The 23580-nt window shown below is 37.7% G+C and overlaps 2 protein-coding genes and 1 long non-coding RNA gene across 4 annotated transcripts in view; 2 read left to right on the forward strand and 1 right to left on the reverse strand.

Annotated features, from left to right (window-relative positions):
* Nucleotides 1–15506, reverse strand: part of Eya (eya transcriptional coactivator and phosphatase 2) — a 97466-nt gene extending 81960 nt beyond the window's left edge. Inside the window, exon 1 of the mRNA XM_076814087.1 lies at nucleotides 15256–15506. The gene's annotated coding sequence lies outside the window, so the exon portion shown is untranslated. The remainder of the gene's footprint in view (nucleotides 1–15255) is intronic.
* LOC143369805 (uncharacterized) overlaps nucleotides 1–23580 on the forward strand; it is a 190178-nt gene that overhangs the window by 135636 nt on the left and 30962 nt on the right. The gene's annotated exons all lie outside the window — the stretch shown is intronic.
* LOC143370463 (uncharacterized) lies at nucleotides 12572–13211 on the forward strand. The gene is made up of 2 exons (XM_076815614.1): nucleotides 12572–13010; nucleotides 13098–13211. The coding sequence occupies exons 1-2, from the start codon at nucleotides 12657–12659 to the stop codon at nucleotides 13146–13148; spliced, it is 405 nt and encodes a 134-aa protein (XP_076671729.1). The 5' UTR covers nucleotides 12572–12656; the 3' UTR covers nucleotides 13149–13211.

The following is a 23580-nucleotide window of genomic DNA, read 5'->3' on the forward strand; positions in this document are numbered from 1 at the left end:
TTATGCATATTAAAATAAATATATATATATATATATATTTTACTATATAATTATTTATGCATATTAATTATGTATATGTATGCACAAATTTATATCAGCAATTTTCATTATATTCTTTTTAATCTTACAAATCTTTAAAAATATAACTAGTATTGCAAATATCTATAAATACGATTTTATTTTTAAAAAAACTTCATTCTATTTACTAATTTTTTAAAATATATATAACCTACATGATATACGAAATTTTGAATACATGTATTAGGAAATATTGTGAGAGCGCCATCTACTAAAGTAAGCTCTGTAATCGGGTGAATCGCGTTACAGGACTGTTGTCACACAAGTGTTTAAATATTGCAATAATGTTTTTGTGATTAAATAGTCTGTTGAATTTTACAAAATCGATCATCAAACAGTCGAAATTCCCAATGCTGCCAATAACAGGTGACGACTAAGCCGATTAGACTGCTTTAATTTTCGCCACAAGATGGCGTAGCGGAAATAAGAAAATACCAATAAGTATACCTAACCTTTTCGACTAAGTATCCCTCATAGATATATAACGTCATTGTATTTCCGAATAGCACCGAGAAGGAACGGAGTTACCCGATTTGCCTGTATCACCATCCCCTTACCGCGAACTTTGCAAACCCCCCTCAGCACACGCTCCGTCTATATATGTCTATGGCTTTTCCCTTAGACCATATATACTTATAGAAACGGCTTCAGATAACTGCCTTGACGCAAAGATTAAATCATCTACGTGACGTCACATGTGGGCAAAGTAACGATGGAAGTTACCGCGATGTATAAATATTTCCGAAAATGCGATTTAATCATTGTCTTTTCAATTCTTTATACAACATGTTTGCACCTTTATTAATAATTATTCCAAAATTATTCACAGAAAAAGATGTAACCTCACTTGTATATATGGTATGAGGTACTATCCACCATTTTGAATTATCTTTTGCCCACAAGTGACGTCACTTTTGCCCGTTATCTTTGCTTCACTATGACTCGTGGCTTCATATAGAGCATAGTCTATAGGTATATATAGTCTAAGGTTTTTCCCTATTTGCAGTATTCGAATTCGAAATAAAAAGCACACGTAAAGCGACAAAATGCGCGCAAAATGTGCAGTAGCTGCCTGTGGTTTGGTTTTCTGTAGTTGCTGCACGCATCAAGAGCTAGAAGTTGGAGGATTCTAGGGAATTCTACGAATCAGGTTATGCCGTCTTGGCACTCATTGCATGAAACGCAACCAACGCAACGGACCCAATTTTGAAGCGAACAGTACATCTAGAAAGTTTTGAGCAGAGTCGAAACGGAAGATGAGAATGGAAGTAAATACGTGGCGCGCATTGTTATTTCTTAAGGCTTATTTCTAAGGCTTTTACTGCTAAGTTTTTCGAACGTTTTCTTATAATGCTAACGTTACAGCTATACTCTAATCCAGAAGACGTATGAGAGCTTGTGATTGTATTCAATAGCCTTGAAAACCTTCAATTTTACCAGCGGCCATGGCCGTGATGGAATCACCGGTTCCCGTAAGATCACCGAAGTTAAACATCACGGGGCGGCGTACTGGGGAAAGATGGGTGACCATCACCTGTCTCCCGGTGCGTCGCTGCTGCTGGGACCCGAAGGAGAGAGGAGGGAAAAAGGAAAAATGACTATCGTTCGTTGGGCAATATAAGCGAATTGCTTGAAACGCCATCCTGTGTGTTAGAAACACACAGGAAAACAAAAAATACAAATACCTTCAATTTAACCCGGGCGCGGATAATAAATAAATTCATTTTTCATTTACACATCTGCTTACCAAATTTCGCTGGTTAAGCAGCAGTTCGTCCTGTAAAACTCATAAAACATGGTCTTCGCTTTCAATAATTGCCGCTGTTCAAGAAGAATAGAAAAACTCGGATTGAGAGAATCCAGGAACCAATGAAGCCATCAAATTTCGTTAGGAGTCGGTCCCCGATCCTTAGGACGAAGTAACCGATGTAGTTAGAAAGCGGGCTTCGACCACCCTCCAAAAGTCTCGAATTAAATTTAACGTAATCCATCCAACTGCATAGCTAATTGTAAGTAAGTTTGAACATTCCCGCGCAACCTCACGAGCATCAAACTCATCGAAAACCGTTCCACTTCGTTACTGCGGTTCATGCGCTGTTGGAAACGCTATGAATGCGCGCAGCGACTGCGCTGCGGCCTATGCGCAGTATGCGTGAATCGGAACACACCCTTTAGGTAAATCTGACTCGCGCGCGGCGCGCAGTTGCCCCAATGGCAACGTCTTTCTGCAACAAATTGACTTTGCGCGTCGAAAAAAACGTGCGCACCGCGCCGTTGCACTAGGGGGACCCTGCCTTAAGGAGGTTCGATACCGGAGCAGAAATAATGAGAAATCTTTGAAAAGCGTTTTGATCTAATGTCCAAAGTGTAGTCCGCATTGTGTTAAAATTTCGAGTCGATCGACTGCACGGTTTATGAAAAAATTGAAATCAAAGTTGCGCTCTTATACACAGGCTGTTATGGGAGAAGCGATAAAATTTCTACAAAATGTTACACAGAGTCCTTAAAAATAGTGAGAAAGTCCTAAAAAATGTTGCAATGAAAAGCTTAAGGATTCCTATGAAATTCTAAAAAAAAAATTGGGCATTTACCGTATGGTTTATTAGATAATTGAATAAATGAATAGCAATGTGCTCGTATTTTGGAACTGCCTGAAGGAACTGTTTGAAACGTGGCAACGCTGTACGCCAGGTAGTCATCTTTACAGTGTATACTTGTACAAAGGATACAGTAAAAATTAGTAAAAACACTACCAAGCTGTAAACATGTATTTAGTAATTTGTTGCGAACCAGTACGAACGCGCAAAGGGACGCCACAAGTGTAAAGTGGAAAGAGAAAAAAAGATGGACGCAAAGCGACGTTGCCGCATTTCGCTCGCATATTTTACGCTACTTTTAATGAAAATATTATATTTCTAACTGCATTAAACATCCTTTTTGTTTAATTGAATTCCAAAACAAAATATGTAGTAATAATTTTATTAGGAATAGACATGCAAATAACGTTTTTGTCTACATAATTTTTTTTATCTAAGATTGGTATCACTGCAGAGCTCCATGTATAAGCATAGGCTTACCCCTCTCGCCGCCTGCCCCGCAAGTGAGGTATCGAACCTCCTTAAGGGGTTACCTACCGTCAAGAGGTAGAAAAAGAATCGATTCTTTGGGAATTTATTTCAGCAAGTACATGCATATTTTTATGCACTGGTTTTTTTATTCAAATGAGGGACACTTTAACAGGTTATTATATTATGTTTTGGTATAAAAATACTTAGTTATTGCAAAATTACAACTGATTTCCCGGAAGCTGTTTTTAGAACGGTGACCACGATTTCTCCAAAACCGCTTCACCAATCTTTCTGAAACTTTGTAGATTTCTTCTAGACATTCAAATCTAGTCTTTAATCGAAGCATTTGTTTTTCCAAAGCATAGTTTTTATTTTATGGATGAAGAATGTGTGCTTTCAACGAAAATCGATCATTTCACTTTAAACATCTGCCATTTTGTCCCAGATTAATATTTTATAAAACGAAACGATTAAAGACTAGATAAACTATTGTGCTAACTAAATCATCTTCATTTTTTTATTTCAGATACCCCAGTTCCGAATAATGTTGGTCACCGCGAAGCGTGATTCTAAAAACAGCTTCCGGGAAATCAGTTGTAATTTTGCAATAACTAAATATTTTTATACCAAAACATAATATAATAACCTGTTAAAGTGGCCTTCATCTGAATACAAAAGCCATTGCATAAAAATATGCATGTACTTTCTGAAATAAATTCCCAAAGATTCGATTCTTTTTCTACCTCCTGACGGTAGGTAACCCCTTAACGCATCAGTTCTCGTGCGCGCGTTCTGAGCTAAGTGGATAACCCTCTGCAATAAACCATAACAGGTTTTGTTTTCGAGGAAAACTATAATACTACCCGGTTGCGACTTACGTCTTTTTTCCCGGTTAAAGCATTTTTCGGCTGAAAATTGTGATTTCCACCACTTTTAACTGTTTGTAGCTCAGCTTAGAGCTACGTTCACCGATTTCGAAGAAATTTTTAGCATGCATACAACTTACTTAAATCTACGAACGGGATTTTTAAATTTTCATTACAGGCTCAGATAAAAATGTTTAAAAAACGACCTTCCCTATTTTCTTCGCTATTCGAACCAATTGCAAGTTTTTCAAAACGACGAAAACTCGTCATTTAGCACACTAATCCTTCTGCCTGCTAAAAAAAACTCAAGTCGTTTGCTCCAACTTTAAAAAAGTTATTTTGTGTTAAAGGGTAAACGTAAGAATATAGCCGCCACTGTATGTAGGTAGGTAGATAGTACATCAACTCTTGTATCTCGGTCTACGTCCTTTCCGACTTGCTAATTAATACGGAAAATTAGGGCCTCACTGTGGGTATTAGGTAGGTACTAAAACTTAAAAATTTTCTATTTTTCACTATATTTTGAAGAAAGTGATTTCCCGCGATTTGCTTGATCACAACGAGTCCAACGGAACCCATTATGCAAGTTATGCGCTGCATAAGGACGCCAGCCGTAGAGGGCGCTAAAAAGTATATCTTACGCTTAATAATAAAGGAATCTAACTCCTTGTATTCTCCATAAACAAAATGTAAATGTAATTCTTTTTTGTACTCCGTAATGGCAAAATATATTTAATAAAAAACAGGTGCATAAATTTGGGGCTCCCAAATTGGGGCGCCAAAAATTTTCTTGCAGAAGGGCGCCAACCCTCCTCCCGCCGGCCCTGAGGCCAACCACGACGTTATTCGGCCTACTTTTAGTAATACTCGACTGGAATAATTTCTACAATCTATAAATAATTTTGGAATTATGTGACATTATAAATAGTCCAAATAATGTAGTGTTTGGGTTCATTTTGATTAGGAAAATCTCAGGATTACATTGGTACCATTTCCATGAAGGTGCAATGAAATTTTAAAATTTCAGTAGTGCATGACTCATCCCGAAAATCCAGCTTATTCATTTCTGTTCTCGATCGCCCGGTGCGAGTTGCTCTACCTCGCTCACTTTGAATTTGGTTTTCTCATCGAAAGGTCAAACGAAAACTCAAAATCAGTCAACCGTTAAAACGCTCGTGTCCGATATTAACCATGCAAACCCTTAACGGAGCATTACTGTGCATCGAAAATCTGCCGAGCGCCTGCGTGTATGACTCAAAATATTAACATGTCATAGGAGATACTACAGTAGAACTTGACGACCCTTACCCAGTGCATGCACTGCATAGTTGCTAAATATCGACAGGTTAATAACTGTCGATCTGCCTGCGACAAAACCATGTTCAACATATGATAGGTATATAATGTTTTAAAAGTGATTTCAGCTTATTAGTAATAATACTTTCAGAAATCTTAGCGAAGATATTAAGATATTATATCGGCCTATAATTGCTGACATTTGACTTGTCGCCTAACTTAAAAATAGATGTAATTAAACTAGTTTTCATTAAACTTATCGTTACCTAACGCAGTGATCCCCAAACCGGGGGGTCGCAACCCCCAAGTAGGTCCCGAAGTTTTTTCTAGGGGGTCACCACGGTTCTTGGGTTTTTTTTCTAAATAGGATAAACTATACAATGATTGGCACCCTAAGCAGAAATCCGAATTGGAATGTCTATATTTTTTGTGAAGTTTTTATATGCTCTTCATTTTCAGTTATTATCAATGATTATGGATTTCTCATTAAAATAAAATATCTTGAGTACCTATTCAGTCTTTTATTTAAAAAATATTCAATGAAAAACAAAAATAGGCATAAAGTATAATCATTGGCACCCTTAAATTTGAGGTTATATAGAAAAACATATGTAGTTAGAAACGAAGTTTGAAGTGTTTAAACAGACTATTTCATTCACTATTAAATACCTACAACACTTAGTAAATCTGTATTTCAATCCATCACTTAGTTATAAAGCGACAAAATATACTTATCTACCCCTTATCAAAATTTTAAGAAAACACCTAAAACTCAGCCCTTTGTCCCACTTTGTGGTGTTGCCGGATGTAAAAAGTGTAGTTCAACTACTGGACTTTGCAGTGTTGTAGTGAAAGAAAAATGAGAAATTGTAAAAAAAGTACTTTCTAAGCTTGTACTTCTTAATATTTGACTTTTTACTCAGGAGTGCCAATGATAAGTGCAGTGCTAGCAACAGTGCAGTTTACCCTATTATTAAGTTCGTATTATATTCTAAAATACCTATTTTGAATGTATTTTCTTTACCTTATTAAATTTACCTTACCTTATATGGGGGCGGGGGGAGGACGAGTTTGCAGGTTATTTGAATATTACAAAAGGGGGTGACGACTCAAAAAATATTGGGAAACACTGACCTAACGATTTATTAAATATTATCCATAAGGGACGAGAAATAATATACCGACACTGCTTAATGAAAAAAGCAAGAATACCATCAACGCCCGGGCTTTTATAATATGTCGATAATATCCAGCTTTAGGTCAGATACCTATACCTATGCACATTACCTAGTGGACCATCATGTCCCTCAAGGGTTAACAATGAATTAGACGAGGTACCTATATACTGACTCAAAATACTTAGCAAAAGAATTATTAGCTATCTTTTATTAGAATTATTAGCCTGGTCCGAATCAGCGTCTTCGTCTCCGAAGTGCATACACGAGGGTGTCGGATTATTTGCTCTGCTGGGGTTCACAAAATTCTAGAAGGTTTTAGAACTATCCGATATATTATTTTCGATGTTATATAGGTAGTTAGAGTAATTGATCTTAGCTAACCAGCAGGGCCGTTCCTGGGTTTTAGCCGCTCAGGTGCAAAAACAATATTGCCGCCTTTATTAATTCAATATTCTTTAATTAAGAATTTAATATGCAGTGTTTACATATATATATAAGTAAACACTGCATATTAAATTCTTAATTAAAGAATATTGAATTAATAAAGGCGGCAATATTGTTTTTGCACCTGAGCGGCTAAAACCCATATATATATACATACTTAATTTTAAACAGTTATCATGCAAAAGAGTTTCGATTATTATTCTTATAAATCAAAATTTTACATATAATAAGCTGCCTGCGGCCGCCCCTACGTTTGTCCGCCCATGTGCGGGGGCACCTTCTGCACCCCCGCTAGGAACGGCCCTGCTAACCAGTTACATTGCGCCCTAACTTTTAAGAAACTAAAATAGCTACTCAAAGTAATAGAGGTTAACCATTTGTGATGTGCCAATTCTTTTCGTCTAGTAAGGTCTATGAGCACCATCTCGGAAACGACTAGCTGAAGACATTAATCATTGGTACATACATCGCCATAGACCTGTATACATTTTGGTACATAAAATTAACTGCATCGTCCAGAGACAAATTATTCAAACAATAATCCCAGTTAACACTGCATAAATAATTACATATGTAGAAGTAATCTAACGCGAGAGAAGTAAGTTCCTTGGTATTATATATATAGAGTCGATTTAAACGATTTAAGGAAAAAGGGCACATAGGCTTCATTAAATGCCTCAATTTTATAGTGACTGACGATAAGAACACCATCCATACAGCAAGTTAAGACGCAAATGAAATTTATGTTTTACTCAACACAATTTTGTAGCTCTTATGAATTTTGAGGGGTGGTTTCACCCCCTAAACATGCAAACGGACCAAAATAAACAGACACGTATTTATTACACTAGTTTACAGCCATTTTGCGTAGCAGATACCACTATTTTTTTCTTACGTAAAATAGCCCGCTGATTTCGAAAATAAGGTTAAAAAAATTTTCTATGCATACGTTTTCGAGATATCGACAGGTGAACTTTTTACTTGTCTATCAAAAAGGTAGTCCCACTTAATTGCGGATATCTCGTGTTGCGAATATCCGATGTGGTCGAAAATTATATCAAATTGAAGATAATTGGATCACTAACAAAATTTCCTGACAAAATTTTCAAATCGGTTCAGTAATTCGGGTGAAATCGATGGAAATATGTGAAAAAAGTCATTTTTTTCGACCGAAATTGAGATCGAAAATTCATTTAATCATCTGGGAAAAATAAAATCGCAACAATGGACCCAGTTTCTCATTTTTTACGTTGAGTTTGCACTTTTACGAAGAAAACAAGCTGCTACTGAAGGAAATCTATGGGTAAATCCCAAAACTAGAGACAATTGTGTAATAACACTAAAATTTCATTTTTTCTCGGCTTTTTTGTTTTTTTTTCAATTTTATTGTATTATATCAATTTTAATTCATTCTGTACATTTTTCAAGTATTTTGTTAACATGTTTATGTTTTAGAAATAATAAAAATGCACTAAAAAAGAATTCTTTTCTTGTACTACAATTTCGATGGTGTTTTTTCACTTTAAATAAAATCGTGGAGCATTTTTAATAAAATCGTTTAACATATCGTAATTTTTTTTTATATATTTCTACTCGTAGTTCATTTTCTATTGTATGGCTTTCATTTTTTCCAACAGGCGGAAATATGTCCCTGGAAATCCATTTCTTCTTTTCTCATTTGAATTTTTTCCTTGAAAATCTTAGTGACGTAAGTAAATGACGAACACGGAGAGAGATTCCATCAGAATATGAAGGGTATTGAGCTGCGGTATCATGGGTTTTGGGATGAGACAATGATGGGATATTATTTATTTCCTCATAAGAGGAACGAATCCCAAAGCGAACAAAAGGCAAAAAAGGGCCAGAACTATTTCTAAAACACACATATGTACACTAACAAAATACTTGAACAAATGTACAGAATGAATTAATATTGAAATAACACAATAAAATGGAAAGAAAACATCAAAACCAAAAAAAAAATGAAATTTTAGTGTTTTCACACAATTGCCTCTAGCTTCTTTATTTATCCATAGATTTCCTTCAGCAGCAGCTTGTTTTCTTCGTAAAAGTACAGACTCAACGCAAGGAATGAGAAACTCGACCCAATTTTGAGATTTCGATTTTTCCCAAATTAAATGAATTATCGATTTCAATTTCGGTAAAAAAAATGACTTTTTTCACATTTTTCCATCGATTTCACCCGAACTACTGTACCGATTTGAAAATTTTGTCAGGAACATTTGTTGGTGATTCAATTATCTTTAATTTGATATAATGTTCGACCACATCGGTCATTCCCAACACGAGATATTCGCCATTAAGTGGGACCACCTTCTTGCCAGACAGGTAAAAAGTTTACCTGTTGATATCTCGAAAACATATCCATAGAAATTTTTTTAGACCTTGTTTTGGGAATCAGCGGGCCATTTCACATAGGAAAAAAAGTGGCATCTGCTGTGCAAAAAAAAAAATTATTTCGTAAACTGGTGTTATTTTTCAGCCCTCTAAAACATATCCAAAAACCAAAGCAATCGGAGACGTACTTCTGGGAACCTCTCCTTGCCAGACCTAACCCACAGCCCCTGATCGTCCTTGTGAAGAAGAAGGACGGTTCCACGAGATTTTGTTTGGACTACCGGCGTGGTAACTAAATAGCATTACGAAGAAAGACTCGTATCCTTTACACTGTATAGACGATACACTAGATGCTCTAACCGGCTCTTCATGATTTTCCACTGTAGAAGTACATACAAAGTGAATACTGGCACATTTCCATGGAAGAGGGAGATCGGAAAACGACCGCTTTTTGTATAGGAACAAGGCTTTGGCAATTTAAAATCATGCCTTTTGGGTTATGTAACGCTCCCGCAACTATTAAAAGCTTAATGGGAAATGTGCTGAGAGGGTTAAATTGGAAGAGGTGCCTCGTTTACCTTGATGACGTAATAATTTTTGGATGACCTCGAAACAGAACTAGAACGTCTGCGTTTGATGCTTTCTCGATTAAGTCAAGCCAGACTGTTGATGAGCCCCAAGAAGTGTGCGTTCTTTTTCTGAGAACTACGGTAGAGTCATGTTGTTGAGGAACATGCAGTGAAGACTGACTCAGAAAAGATAAAAGCTATAGCTGAGTGGCCAGTCTCAAAGAATCGGACGGAGCTAAGAAGTTTTCTGTGACTGTCTTATCACTTATCACAGGAAATTTGTAAAATATTTCTTCAGCACGGCTAAACCCCCTCATCCTCTGGCGGAAGAAAAACAAGTTTACATTTGGTCTGATCAGTGTCAGACAGCCTTCTAAGAGCTACAGAGGCAACTGATGGAAGCTCCTGTGTTAGCTTATCCAGAAATGGATGAAACTTTCGTATTGGATACGGATACTTCTAATCGTGCTAAGGGTGCAGTCTTATCAAACGAAGAAGAAGGTCAAAAGAAAGTCGTCGCCTATTTCTCTCAAACTCTGCTGCGTTATCCAAAAAGAGTTATTAGCAGTTATTAGAGTTATTAGGAGTCCATAGAGCATTTTCACCATTACCTCTATGGACGAAGATGTCTACTGAGGACGGACTCTGCAGTGCTACGATCGTTGTTGTGCTTCAAGAATCCTCAAGGACAGGTCGCTCGCTGGATAGAGCTACTACAGGAATATGATTTTGAAATCCGCCATCGAGAAGGCAATGCACTCGGTAATCCTGACGGTGTTTCAAGAAGACTGTGTACTGAAGAAAACTGCAAGCGCTATAGCCGTCTTGAAGGAAAACAGACAAAAAAAAGATTTTGTCTACCAATATTCACAGAACTGTTTGTGAATCGATAAAAACCGATGAGTGGAGACTGAACCACATGGAAGATGAAGAAGTCGGGTTCATCGTTGATAAGAAAGAAAATGGAGAGAAGCCTATGGCAGGGCATCACTCGTTTCTCTCTACAAATGAAGTATTACTGGTCGATTTGGAATTCGTTGGAAATCAGGGATGAACTTTTATTCAAAAAATGGGAATCTTCCAGTGGAGAGTCAATTTCATGGTTGTTAATGGTGCCATGAAGAAAAATATCAGAGGTGCTGAGGGAGTACCACGATTCCCCAGCAGTGGAGCACTTTGGAATGAGCAATGGCGAAAATACGTGAACAGTTCTATTGGGTAACTTATCGGCAGGACGTTGAAGACTGGCGCCGCCGATGTGACACATGTACGGCAAGGAAGGGACCGCGAAAAAGAGGAGCCTTGTAGGTATGTAACGTCGGGGCGCCCGTTTGAGAGGGGTGCAATCAACGTTGTGGGTCCACTTCTGAGGTCCCGTGCCGGGAATAGATATATCGTCGGTGATACTGCAACACCGCTTATGAGCAGTTTGTAAATATCGCGGTTCTGCATTTTACCGATTTTACAGGAGGAAGAAAGAACTTAATAGTTCAGCCATTTTAAGGGATTTCTTTGACTGAACTGTTTTGGGCCAGTTTTAGCACGCCTTGTAATAAATAATAACATCAATTCATCATAAAAATGCTTGCTTTCTGTGTAAAGTCACTGTCACGCACCAAACGTGCCGTCACTTCACCTGATTTCCCTGTAAATGCGCGGTTTTGCCGCCAACTTGCTGTGAGAGACAGACTCACGGTATCCTTGAACCCCCTGGTTCCGTTGGTAAAAAGGCGGCTTCCTATTGGCTGTTTCACATGGTGTGACTTTTAAAAAAAGTGAAACAGCGCTTGGCAACCGTAGGCGCGAAATCTCAATTTTGCTACTTAGGTAGATCCGCGGTATTTACAAACTGCTCATACGCGGTGTTGCAGTATCACCGACGATATGCTGGTTGTGGCAGATTACTTCACGAAGTGGCGCGAAGTGATCGCAATGCCAAAACAGCAGGCTGTCACGGTCGCAAGGGCTCTTTTGGAGAACGTGGTATATCGACATGGGGTGCCTTTAGAAATCCATTCAGACCTAGGGAGAAATTTCGAGTCCACAGTGTTTCGAGAATTAATAAAGCTGCTCGGGACAACGAAGACTCGAACTACTCCTTTACATCCTCAATCCGACAGTTTGGTAGATCGTCTAAATAGAACATTGCTCCAATATCCTGTGGTGTTTGTTTTGGAAGATTCTTCTATTTCTTATAACGTACCGATCCTCACGGCACGAGGCTACGCAGATGACACCTTTCATGATTCTGCATGGGCAAGAACTTGGATTATCCCTGCAGTTGTAGAAAGGGCTTCCTCCTGAGGTGGAAGAAGAGAATGCCGAACAAGGATACACTATGTGGGTCAAAGAGAAAACGAAGAAGATCTACGAATTTGTTTCGAGGGATTGAGCTAGTACCAGGAGAACGGGTGTATTTCCCCCAACCACGCTGGGTAAAAAAGGGATATGCCCTAAATTCCAAGCAGATTGGGAAGGTCCACATACAGTAATGAACAAACTAAATAAGAGAATAAAAGTAAGGTGGTGCACGTGAAGCGCTCGGCGAGGTACAAAAGTCGAAGACTTCCTCAGCAGAAAGTACATGAAGAAACCAGCCGAAGAAGAAGAGAGAAGGACGCAAAAAATGTTAAGAATCAAGAAGGAATACTAAGGAATGTAGGAAAAACTTGACCTTTGGAAAGTTCACTCGACTTGTTCATCTGTACTGAGAGACTCCAATCCGGAAGACATGAGAAGAAAAGGAACGAAGAGAAGAATACATGAGCAAAGAAGACATCAAGAGAAGATACAGGAGTCATGGTGACTTGCATCGAGGGGAAAATGACGCTCAATGAATTCTGCACGCGATCTGCTGGGTGCCTCGTGTTCGCCTTTACGGGACACTGTCATATGTTTTATGCGGGGACTGTGGACTTACGGGAAAGCATTCTGCAATACCTGCGGAAGATAGGTGTCTCCGAAATGTTTAAGGTTAAGGCTTGCCTCCAGGAAGACGACGTACGTGTAGATGCTCTTGCATCAGTCGGACAGGGTTTATTCCTGGATCGGCTGGAGGAGGCTGGAGGAGCATCGAGGTGGAAGGTGTCTACGGATGTACGGAGTAATTCATCAAGACGGTTACAAGAGGGAATAGGTCGAGGTGAAGAAAGGGTATACGGAAAGGATGAAGATCAGGGGATAAAGAAGAATTCAAATAGTCAAGTGGTCCTTGTATCAAGAAATTGAATTTTGTTTTAGAGGTTTTTGCGTGATGTTCTCCTGAGACAGGCTGAGTCAAATATTGTCTGAAAAAGGCCACGCAGGATTTATCGTATCCAACACCTCTTTTTCAGACATGATTACTTAGAAGAAGATGAACTTGCCGCGGTTGAGACGCCCGCTCTCTGAAGGAGGAGGCAAGGGCGGATCCAAAGGGGGCGATAGGGGCGATCGCCCCCCAATGAATAATAAAATAGAAAAATATTATGACACTGTGTACTATTCGGTATAAATAATGAATGTGAATTTAATTATTTAGGTTATAGTATCAGATAGAGTTATTAAAATATAAATTACGAGCAAAATTTAGATCTTGTAAAAGAAGGTTAAAAAATGTACTTAGGTACTTTTACATATTTCGCCCTCTCCAAGACAGGCTCCTGAATCCGCCACTGGGAGGAGGGCAATGTTACGAGCACGAAGTATGCAAATTAGGAGCACGGAGTATGCATGGGTCATAATTATTGTACATAGAAGAAGATGCTCTCTTACCGACCGGGGTCAATAGAACAAGGCAGAAGAGATCTGAATTAGCTGTCACGCTAACAAGACGTGTGTATGTGCATGTATAACCAGATGCTAATCACTAAGCTGTAATATTCCTTTAAGTGTTACAAATAAAGTGCTGTACAGTTAGATAGTTCCTAAAGCTTTGTATAAATAAAATATGACCCAAGACGAGGCACCGAGACCCAACAATATTAATATTCACAAAGTACTTCCAAACAAACGATCTTCCTTCCTGCGAAAACAGAGTTATTCTATTATCCGAACAATGTGTGTCATGATTATTTCGAATAATTAAAGTTCTACTGTATTATTTACTTTTATTTGTGTATATATAGAACGCCAGGATTAAAGCAGGTTCCTGGTGTAATATTGCAAGTTACTATTCAGTTAGCCTTATTATTTCACTGCCAGTGTCACCTATTAACTTTTGTGAACTTATCGATGTCTCAAGAATACAGCATTTCTAGATATAATCCTTGCATTAGGAGCGCGTCGCGGTAATATTTTTGTTGCTGCAGAATTTCTGAGTTAATAACACAGAATTACTAAAATATCAATATATTGTGTCTATTATCTTATTCTTTTGTGTGTTAAATTACGTTTCGCATCAGGACAAAAGTCGCGCGCTCAGCAAATTTTCAAAATCATTTTTCTCAGAAACGAAGCTTTCTATGAAAAATACTCATTCCAGAATATCGAGTCTATCTGACTATTTTTTTTTTTTTAATAATCTCTTGTTGGGTTGCACGTATGTACTATATATAAGGCTTTAGTTGACATCCGTCGGGTGAATTTTCACATGCTGGAATCAAACTTCAAAAATACATACGCAAATCCTGTATATTACATCGTCGTAGAGTGTAATGCAGGTATGTCTAATTCACCATAACTTTTTATGTAGTTTTTCTCTTTCTGTTAGCTATAACATTCCGACGATGAAAATACGCCGCTTTATTCAGAAAAATTCTGATGATATTGAAATCTAAAAAATATGACCTTGAGACAAAGTATTCTTTTTTTATTATTATTCTCCGGGAAACAACAATATTTTACGCAGATGATTTTTTATGTCGTTGAAAGCAGCGAAAAGTATTTTAGGTTCTAATGTTAGATGAGTCATCGTGTAGGTACATAGAGGGAGCATTCATTTTCAAAGATAATTCTTTCCCTCCTGCTGATTTTAAGTCAGACTTTTATTTAAATTTTCTATTGAAACTGTCGTATGCATTTGCCTCTAATGTCAATACACAATGGAGATCTTCGTAGCAGTTAAATAAATACATTTCGGAAAACCTTTAATTCGTATCAATTAATTACAGACATTTCATACTGGCAACCTCGTTGTTAAAGAAGTGAACGTTTCGTATATCTTGACAAAAAGTAATCGAGGAGACTTAAATGAGGTCTGAAAGATCAAGAATATAGGCAAGCCACAAAATACTGTGGTTCGAGCTATGTGTCAGGACATATATTGTAATTTGTACACAACTGATTTATATATATGTATACTTATGTCGAGTAACCATTTCTACTCTATTTTCACAGGTAAAGTACGTTCCTAATTGTAAGTTCTTCGACCTCTTTTTTTAGATCATCCTGCCTACGATATGTCAATGTTCATTCAAACCTTCTATCCGGTGTTTACACTGGACCAAGCGAGGGTGCTTTGATGAGAATATTTGTGGATCAAGGATGCTGCGGTAAGTTCCCTCTCGACAATAGCATTATCATCCCTTTCCTTCTGTCCTGTGTACTTGAGTGGACGCGTGCACGGGCCGCACTTAATGGAGTTTAGGCACACTACTTTTCACTTTTCTCGCACTTTCCACGACCACGGGAACATCGTGACACTCCGCGGATGCACTTTGTCACCGACCGTTCCCAGTAGCACCGAAACTAGGGAAGAAACGAGAGAATACGCCGGTGAATGAAACGCCGCTCCACGGAACCACTTGCCAGGGCTAGAAAAACGATTAGAAATCAAACGGATAAGGTGGGAGGGCTTGACGAACGATTTCGTGAGAAAACATCTCCCGGTGTCCTAACCCCGTTTCTTGCGCGGAGGGTGAAAACCACGAAAGCCGGAGCGGTTACGGACGTGCGCGTCGACTCGGCCAGCCAAACTGATGGATTTCGGTAGGTCTGTTTCTGCGAACGTTATTCGGTACGCGCTTCTCCTCGGGGAAGCTCCTTAAACGGATTCTCTTGCGAACGGAGCCAGCACTATTGTTTCCCTGCGAAGGGTATCGCCTCGGTGTGCGATACACTGCAGCCTGTGGAGTTCTGAGCATGCGAAATGTCGCCTGCCACCCCCGCCCGGTGGTCACGTGGTTGGCCGGCTCGTCTCTCTCACTCCTCCCTGTTCTCGCTATCTCTGTCCTTCGTCCCCTCTTCGTCCTGCTGCCAGTATTCCCCTGCGTTGTCTCGTTTCGTCCGTTGGACGTGTACAGGTCGCTCGTTAATTAGAGTGAGAAGAGGTGACGGCAGCTTGGTTGACCATTCCTCTGTCGGACAGAGAGGCAGACAATAGGAGGATGGAGCGTAATGCGCGAAGAAGAAAGAGGCACAGCTGGATTACCCCGCGTTCGAATAATTGTCACCTCCTGTCACCGTTCCTTTCTATGAACCGCCGTGGACTCACGAATCCCGCTTCTTTTTGCTTACAAACCGAAGCCGATGCGCGTATTGAAATAGAGATCGCGAATGCCAGGTTTGATAAACACGAAGCAATGGTTTTCCTGCAGCGAAAACACCGGAATCGGCGGAACGGAATATTCACGGCTAAATGTAATCGCACGTATTGCCCGTGCAGCAGGATTTTAATCCGCGAAGAGACACTCAGGAGTTATGAACGGTTGCGTAGCCTCGATGATGATTCTTCATCGTTAACCTCTGATCGATAGTGTTTCTTCCCCCGTTGACTCTTGACGGCCCGTGTACACGGTTATTTCGGATATAACATCTGTTTTAGACGGGACAAGTTTCGAAATATATGCGTGGGACCAGGCGATACGACAACGATTTCTTCGGTTGCTCCTTTTGGAGTAGCGATCCTCAGCAGTGTCTGTGTCTTCGTTTTTTTCCCCCCTTTGTTTTATAATCGGAGATAGAGAATTCTTGACGGGAGGTCCAGTGGCCCCACGTCATACTCGCTGGCTTCTTGGAAGGAGACTGTTCCTGCCTTCTTTTTCGTCTCTTTATCGATTATGGCATGATAAAAGTGGCGCGAGACGTTTGTTCTGTCCTAGCGTGTTAGAATAAAACTCTTCCTCGGACAAAAGGTGAAATGATCTGCTTTGAGGGACGCGACCGATTTAATTTCCAAATTTCACGTTTCTCTTTGTCTATTTCGGAATTAAAATTGTTCGAATTAATCCTAAAACTGTATGTGTAGATACCTACTGTTTTGCGGCTAACGTCTCCGTAGATCTGTTTGCACTTTTCAGTGACATAATTTTTTACGATATTTAAACGCTATCGTTAAAAAGGGAAAAATTAATTTCCCAAAAACTGTTGAAAATGCTAAATTAAAGCATGAATTATTTTCCACAACAGATATCTATGCATTTAAATATTTACTTCGTACAGCACACGCACACACCTGATTCATTATTTTGTCTGAATGAATTAACATTTTCAATGGTGCACATACACATAAACTAGACGAGCTGATTTGCAAGATAGAAGTAATGCCGCTACATAAATTTACTAAAATAATATAGTTATTTGCACAAGTGGATACGCACTAGGTATATATGGCATATGGAAAATAAGAAAAAAAGAAGTGGAAAAAATAATTTTCTTTGTAGCAAAGTTTCTCCGAAATCGCTGTACGACGTTATGAATATTTATATGAAGCCTAAGTAAGGTTCAGAGTGATGACAGTGTTCCTATCAGGTGATGCTCATACTCTTGACTATAATGAGGAGAATAAGGTGAGACATTGGCAACAACCTAATTTTGCATAATTCCAACTACATCCGACGCGCATTTTATACTATGGATTTTAAAATTTCCTAGATCTAGATAGTGTTGGCATAAACGTTTAAAAAATTGCTTTCATCTATCATATAAAAACGATCGTCTTCCACTCTTTCGTAGTGCAATTTCTAGTTTAAGATTGTGTTTAGCATACTTTAACGTGTATATTTTTATAATGTATAGCGGATTTCTAAAAATAGCGAATTACACTGTCCAACAAAATTAATCTTTTTTTCTGTTCTTTAACATTCAATAGCCGTTTCTTATAGATTTTTGTGCGCTGAAAACGAATCCGTAAACCGTTTATCGCCATCACCCTCAGTTTTCGAGAAATTCGATTTTTAAAAAAAAAGCAATTTTCAAATTTGAGCATGTTTTGTGTTGAAACAGTAATAGTTATTCGGTTGCATGTCTGTCAAATTATTCTTTAAACCCTCCCGAATACAAAAGAATCACCCGAAATGCACCCACTTTTGCAGATATTTTTTAATTTATTTCCAAAACTAAGGTTCTAGGAGAAAATCTGACTACTCCACGCGATGCAGCAGAAAATTTTCTTTCGGAAACCACCAACAGAAGTGCTAAGTCGCGTTTTGTTTTCAATACAGAAGCGAAATAGTTTGGCAAAACGTGTGCCGTCGACAGTGGTGGTCACGCGCGTTAAGCGATTGTGTGACGCTGAGCGGCAGTGTATCGCGCGCCGCCGTTGAGTACCACTGTCGACGCCGCACGTTTTGCCAAAGTATTTCGCTTCTGTATTGAAAACAAAATGTGTCTTACCAGTTCTGTTGATGCTTTCCGAAGGAAAATTGTCTGCCGCGTCGCGTGGTGTAGTCAGATTTTCTCCTAGAACCTTAGTTTTGGAAATAAATTCAAAAATATCTGCAAAAGTGGGTGCATTTCGGGTGATTCTTTTGTATTCGGGAGGGTTTAAAGAATAATTTGACGTAACAAGCAACCGAATAACTTATTACTGTTTCGACACAAAATATATAATAATTACTGTTTCGACACAAAATATGTTGAAAGTTGAAAATTTGCAGGTTTTTTTTTCAAAATTGAATTTCTCAAAAACTGAGGGTCACAAAAATCTGTAAGACACGGCTATTGAATCTAACAGACCAAAATGGCTGTTGAACAGTGTTATCTTTTCGAATGATACCGCTTTACGTGCTATCCAGGTCAGGCACGCGGTAAACTTATTGTTATAACAATTATTCTACAAAATACTTACATTAAAATTAACGATAGCCCTATAGAACAGAATCAACGCATTATAGTTCACTTTTCAACCATCCAAATCTTCTATGAATCCTCAAAGGATTGCTTTTATTTACATTTTAAAAGAGGAAAGGAATATTGTGTTTTATATAAAAAAAATAAGGTACGGCATAATGACTTAATGCAATTTCACATAATAATAATTGCTTGTTGTGTCTAAACATTACCACTCGTTTCTAGAAATGGAGTAAAACAAATAGGTGTCCCCGAAAGGAATATAAGATTGCCAATAATTTTACTTAAATTTCGTAGTAGCAATTTCCTCACACAGTGTTCATAGAATGTACGATGTTTCGCTGATCCTGGCTAGTCATTTCGCTGCTTGAAATTGTTCAGAAATGTCCAGTTGCCTTTGATATTAATTCAGCGTAGCGTGCCAATTATCCTAAAGTTGAAGTTGATGAAAGAACGAGGTTGGATGCGAGATAAAGAAAAATGTGCTAGAATGCTGGATGGAGAAGAATGTGCAGTGGTTGCTTTATTATCTAGACTCTCAACCCTGATACATAATATTTCTCGTATCAAAGTGCACCCGCCAGCAAACGCGGTCATTGAAAATTTGTTTGGATTATGCACTACTTGCAAACGATAAATAGAAAATGCTGGGATACAAAGTAATCTGTCAATCGGGGAAGGATTTTCAGTAGGAACCGGCAAAGGGGATTAGTATTTTTACATAATGACAGGTAGGTGTACGAGGGTCGGGGATAAGTACACCTGATCCGTCCGCGCTTGTAGTTTCATGGTACAATGAATGAGAGGAATTTTTCTGAATTTCAGGAGAATTCGAAGCGTGTTTGTCTGGCAGTCTCTCAACCGAAATCCACGGAGTTTTATTTCCTTTAAAACAAATCGTTTAACGCACGCTCAAAATACCCCACCACTCTGGCTTTGCGTTATTATTATTTTATGTGGCATATTAGTGAGATGATGAATGAATATTTTGTTATTACTTTATGCAAGTTGCTTTACTTTAATTCGTGAATGAATAAATCTGGAAAAGTATGTTGAATTGAAAAATTCGAACATAAGAGGGATGAAGATAATAATTGAGCAGGAATTAATGTTTTTGAGAAAAATATCAATAAGAGGAGGTGTTAGAAATATTTCCTTGTCATTTGTGATCCTCTTCTGAATTTCCTCTTCCTCCTCTATATTTTATTTAATGCAGAAAACAAAGACAATAAACCATAAAAAAAGAATCTAAACTTCAGTACGAATGTTGTATGTACACAAGGTTATAATAATCTTGTTAGAAATTCAAAAAACTTTTATTTAGTTCAAAATGATCTGGTTTATTTTCATTGTACTAATAATAAATATCTAATTGTGTGTATTCGAAGTGAATTTATTCCATAGATAAGTACATTCTTTTTCCAAAGAATTGTTTGGCCTTTAGCTTCGAACAAGTTTTTTGTCTACATTCACATCTTTATTAGGAATTTATTGGAAGCTTCGAAAGACTCATGTCACGTGCGAACTGGAGATTTGATTATATTTTACAATATTACTAACAAAGGAACTTTTCTGTTCTACTAGGGTGGGGCTAAAAGTCCTGTTTTTTCATATAAACCTATGTAAAATTTAGTAATAACAATCTAGAGATATCTGGTGTTATTTTGTATAAACTATAACTATTATGCTTTACGTTCACCAAGTTCGTTTGTTGATATTATTATTTTCTGTCGAGTTATACCACAAAATGTTTGTCAATGCAAAATGGACTTCTTGTAATATTAAACCTTTTCCTGTAATATTAAACTGAATAAGTAAAAAACTCTTTTCAAATCAACAAATATTTATTAAACCAATTCTTTTTGGTACCTATAGATAAAATATTGAAAGCAAAGCATGACTTCTTTAACAAAAAATAAAAAATATAAGTCAGAGGCTCACTTTGAACTAAGAACTAAAAAAAAACCCTCAACTAAAACAAAAACACTACTTAAAAACGTTGGCATCATTTCTTTAAACTTTGGCCATCTCATTATGAAAACAAACAATAAAATATATGTTTTCAGTCTGAGGGACTTTTTGCCCCAATGGTACCTCTATAGTTTCTGCGATATATGCGTTAGAAAATATTATCGTTCAGCAATAAACAATATCATCCACACATTACTAAAGAAACTATACTATTACTTGACTGATACGCATTTAAACTGTGGTTTACTTCGTATAAAAGAATAAAGACGACGTGTTTCTTTTAGTTTTCGATACATAAAATAACGAAGGCGTCGTGTAATTCGCAAGAACCTCTAGGAGCAACTGGCGACTCTGTAGTCACCTCTGTTCCTCCTCGCCTTTTACATAGCATACTGCGAAACTCAATGCATTTCTTAGGAATAGAGATTTTGAATTCGGGACTTTTTACCCGCCTGACTTTAACCCCACCCTAACCTATGAAAGTATTTTTATGTACACGAAACATTTACTTTGTATGAAACCCTTTCTCCATTATTTGTCAAGTAGATTTATACTCAGGTTATTCAAACAATTTGAATAAAGGGGAAGAATCAATTATTTTTAAATGACGTAACTTTTTTTATCTACATACTTATTCTTCCCTAGATTTTATATGTGTATCATATAATAATGTATTTAATGCGTATATACGATATTTTACACATAGCGAGTTGCCAGGTAGTTACGCAGGTTTTTATCATCTGAATGACAGTATTATTTAAAGGGAAGTCCTTCGAAATGCCTCTCCAAGTCTACATAGATCGTTGCCCAGAAACTAGAAACAAATGACTGCCGTCCGTAACTCGAGGATCAGTAGAGAGAAATGAGTAGCAAAGATAAATAAATCAACGTGTCGATAGGACAATTTATCACGTTATATTTGGCAAGCGAATTTCCTGCGAGGGGTGGCAAAATAGTGAGTGGAACGCATTGCACTACACTAAAACTTATGAATAAGTTTGGTCATCAATGAGCAATACCAAAATACGCCCGATCAGAGGAGTACATAATATTATCGTAAGCAGACAAACGGCGTACATCCCGAAACATTAAAGCAAAAGCAATCATAAATACGCCGAAAACTAAGTGCAGAGGTTTCTTTACAAACTAACAGACAAATATCAGTCTGTCGACCTCCAGAAAAGAAATTCAAAAACAAGTAAACAGAAATGTTTTGCATCCGCTGAACCATTGGAATACTAGCTTTGCTACTCGGCTGCGCCCGAAATTTAGATTCTAATTTTATAAAAGAAAAAATTTTGATTAGTTTGTTTTGGCGAAAATAGTCACATTTCTCTGGATTAGCCAGGCACAATGCGTCGAGGTACATTTCGTGACCCCCGAGTTTACCGTTCCAAAGGTTTTGGACGACAAACAAACACACAAACATAAGAAACACTTTCTGCTTACCAGCGGCCGTAGCCGAGATGGAAAACACCGGTTCTCGTTAGATCACCGAAGTTAAGCATCACGGGGCGGTGTACTGGGGAAAGATGGGAGACCACCTTTCACCCGGTGCGCTGTTGCTGCTGGGACCCGAAGGAGAGAGGAGGGAACAAAAAAATGGGACTCTATAGTGTTTGTTGGGCAATATGAGCAAAAAAATAAGCTTGAAACGCCATCCTGCTTAATAAAACACAGGAAAACAATAAAAACAAACAAACAACTTTCTGCTTTATAGTATAAGATATGTGACTTATGATGAAAACTTCTGGCAAAGTGTAATTTTTCCCAATGACACAGAAATTAATTTCTTTGGACTGGATGGGGGAAAAAAATCGTATGGAGGCACAAGAATACACAGAATCAGAAAGATAATATTTGCTCGAGAATAAAGCATGGGAGTGAATGTGTGATGTTATGGGGATGTATAGGGACAAACTGTACCGGTTACAAATGCTGTGCATTTTCTATTTTCATCAGGGCAACGAGCCCAATGAGAAACAAAGAATGTTTCTTGTATAGTACAACAATGATTACCTACTCTATAACGCATAAAAATTATTTATCAAACACATCCCTCCCCCAACCCCTCCCTCCCCCAGATCGACCTTAAACCAATCAAGCATGTTTGGAAATAATAAAAATCTAAACTGTTAGATTGCGATTTAACGATCATAAACGACTTCAAAACGAAACCACGCGAAGAATAAGAAACAAATTTCACCTCCTCTTACAAGGAATTGATTGCATCTACGCCCCATTTATAGGCCCCCAATGATAACAAAGGATACACATTTTTAATACACTGAATTAAATATTAAAAATATATTAGAAACTAAAATTTATTTATCTGCACACTCAGTTTCATTTTAGCAAAATACCTTTTTCATTTTCTAATAGGTACATGTTCGCTATTATTTATGTTATATTATGATTTCCGGTTTTCACGGGCTCTACATCATAACGTGCAAGTTGTACAAATATCGTATTTTTGTTTATAAATATAGTTTTTTGTTTGCTGCCCAAAATCACTCTAAGGGGGTGACATTAACCCCCGAAGATTCGGCTACTTTTTTATTTTATTTTATAACTCGCAATCTCTAAGTGTAATGGATAGAAAAAAACAGTTTTACCACGAAAGTTACTTTTTTTAATTAGATCGATCAAATGGTAAAAGTTTTATATTAGAAAAAAGTTATAAGCAAAAATATTAATGTTTTCAATATTTCGTTTGTACCACGTGAAATGTGAATTGGTGGTAAACATTTATGAAACAGCATAA

This window comes from Andrena cerasifolii, chromosome 6, assembly GCF_050908995.1.
Source record: "Andrena cerasifolii isolate SP2316 chromosome 6, iyAndCera1_principal, whole genome shotgun sequence".
Taxonomy (NCBI): domain Eukaryota; kingdom Metazoa; phylum Arthropoda; class Insecta; order Hymenoptera; family Andrenidae; genus Andrena; species Andrena cerasifolii.

Excerpts from the sequence above, each read along its gene's own strand:
- LOC143370463 (XM_076815614.1), top strand. The coding sequence starts at position 12,657 with ATGGTGACTTGCATCGAGGGGAAAATGACGCTCAATGAATTCTGCACG. Across the intron at positions 13,011-13,097 it reads TAGGTCGAGGTGAAGAAAGG|AGGTTTTTGCGTGATGTTCT; the intron begins GTATACGGAAAG and ends ATTTTGTTTTAG.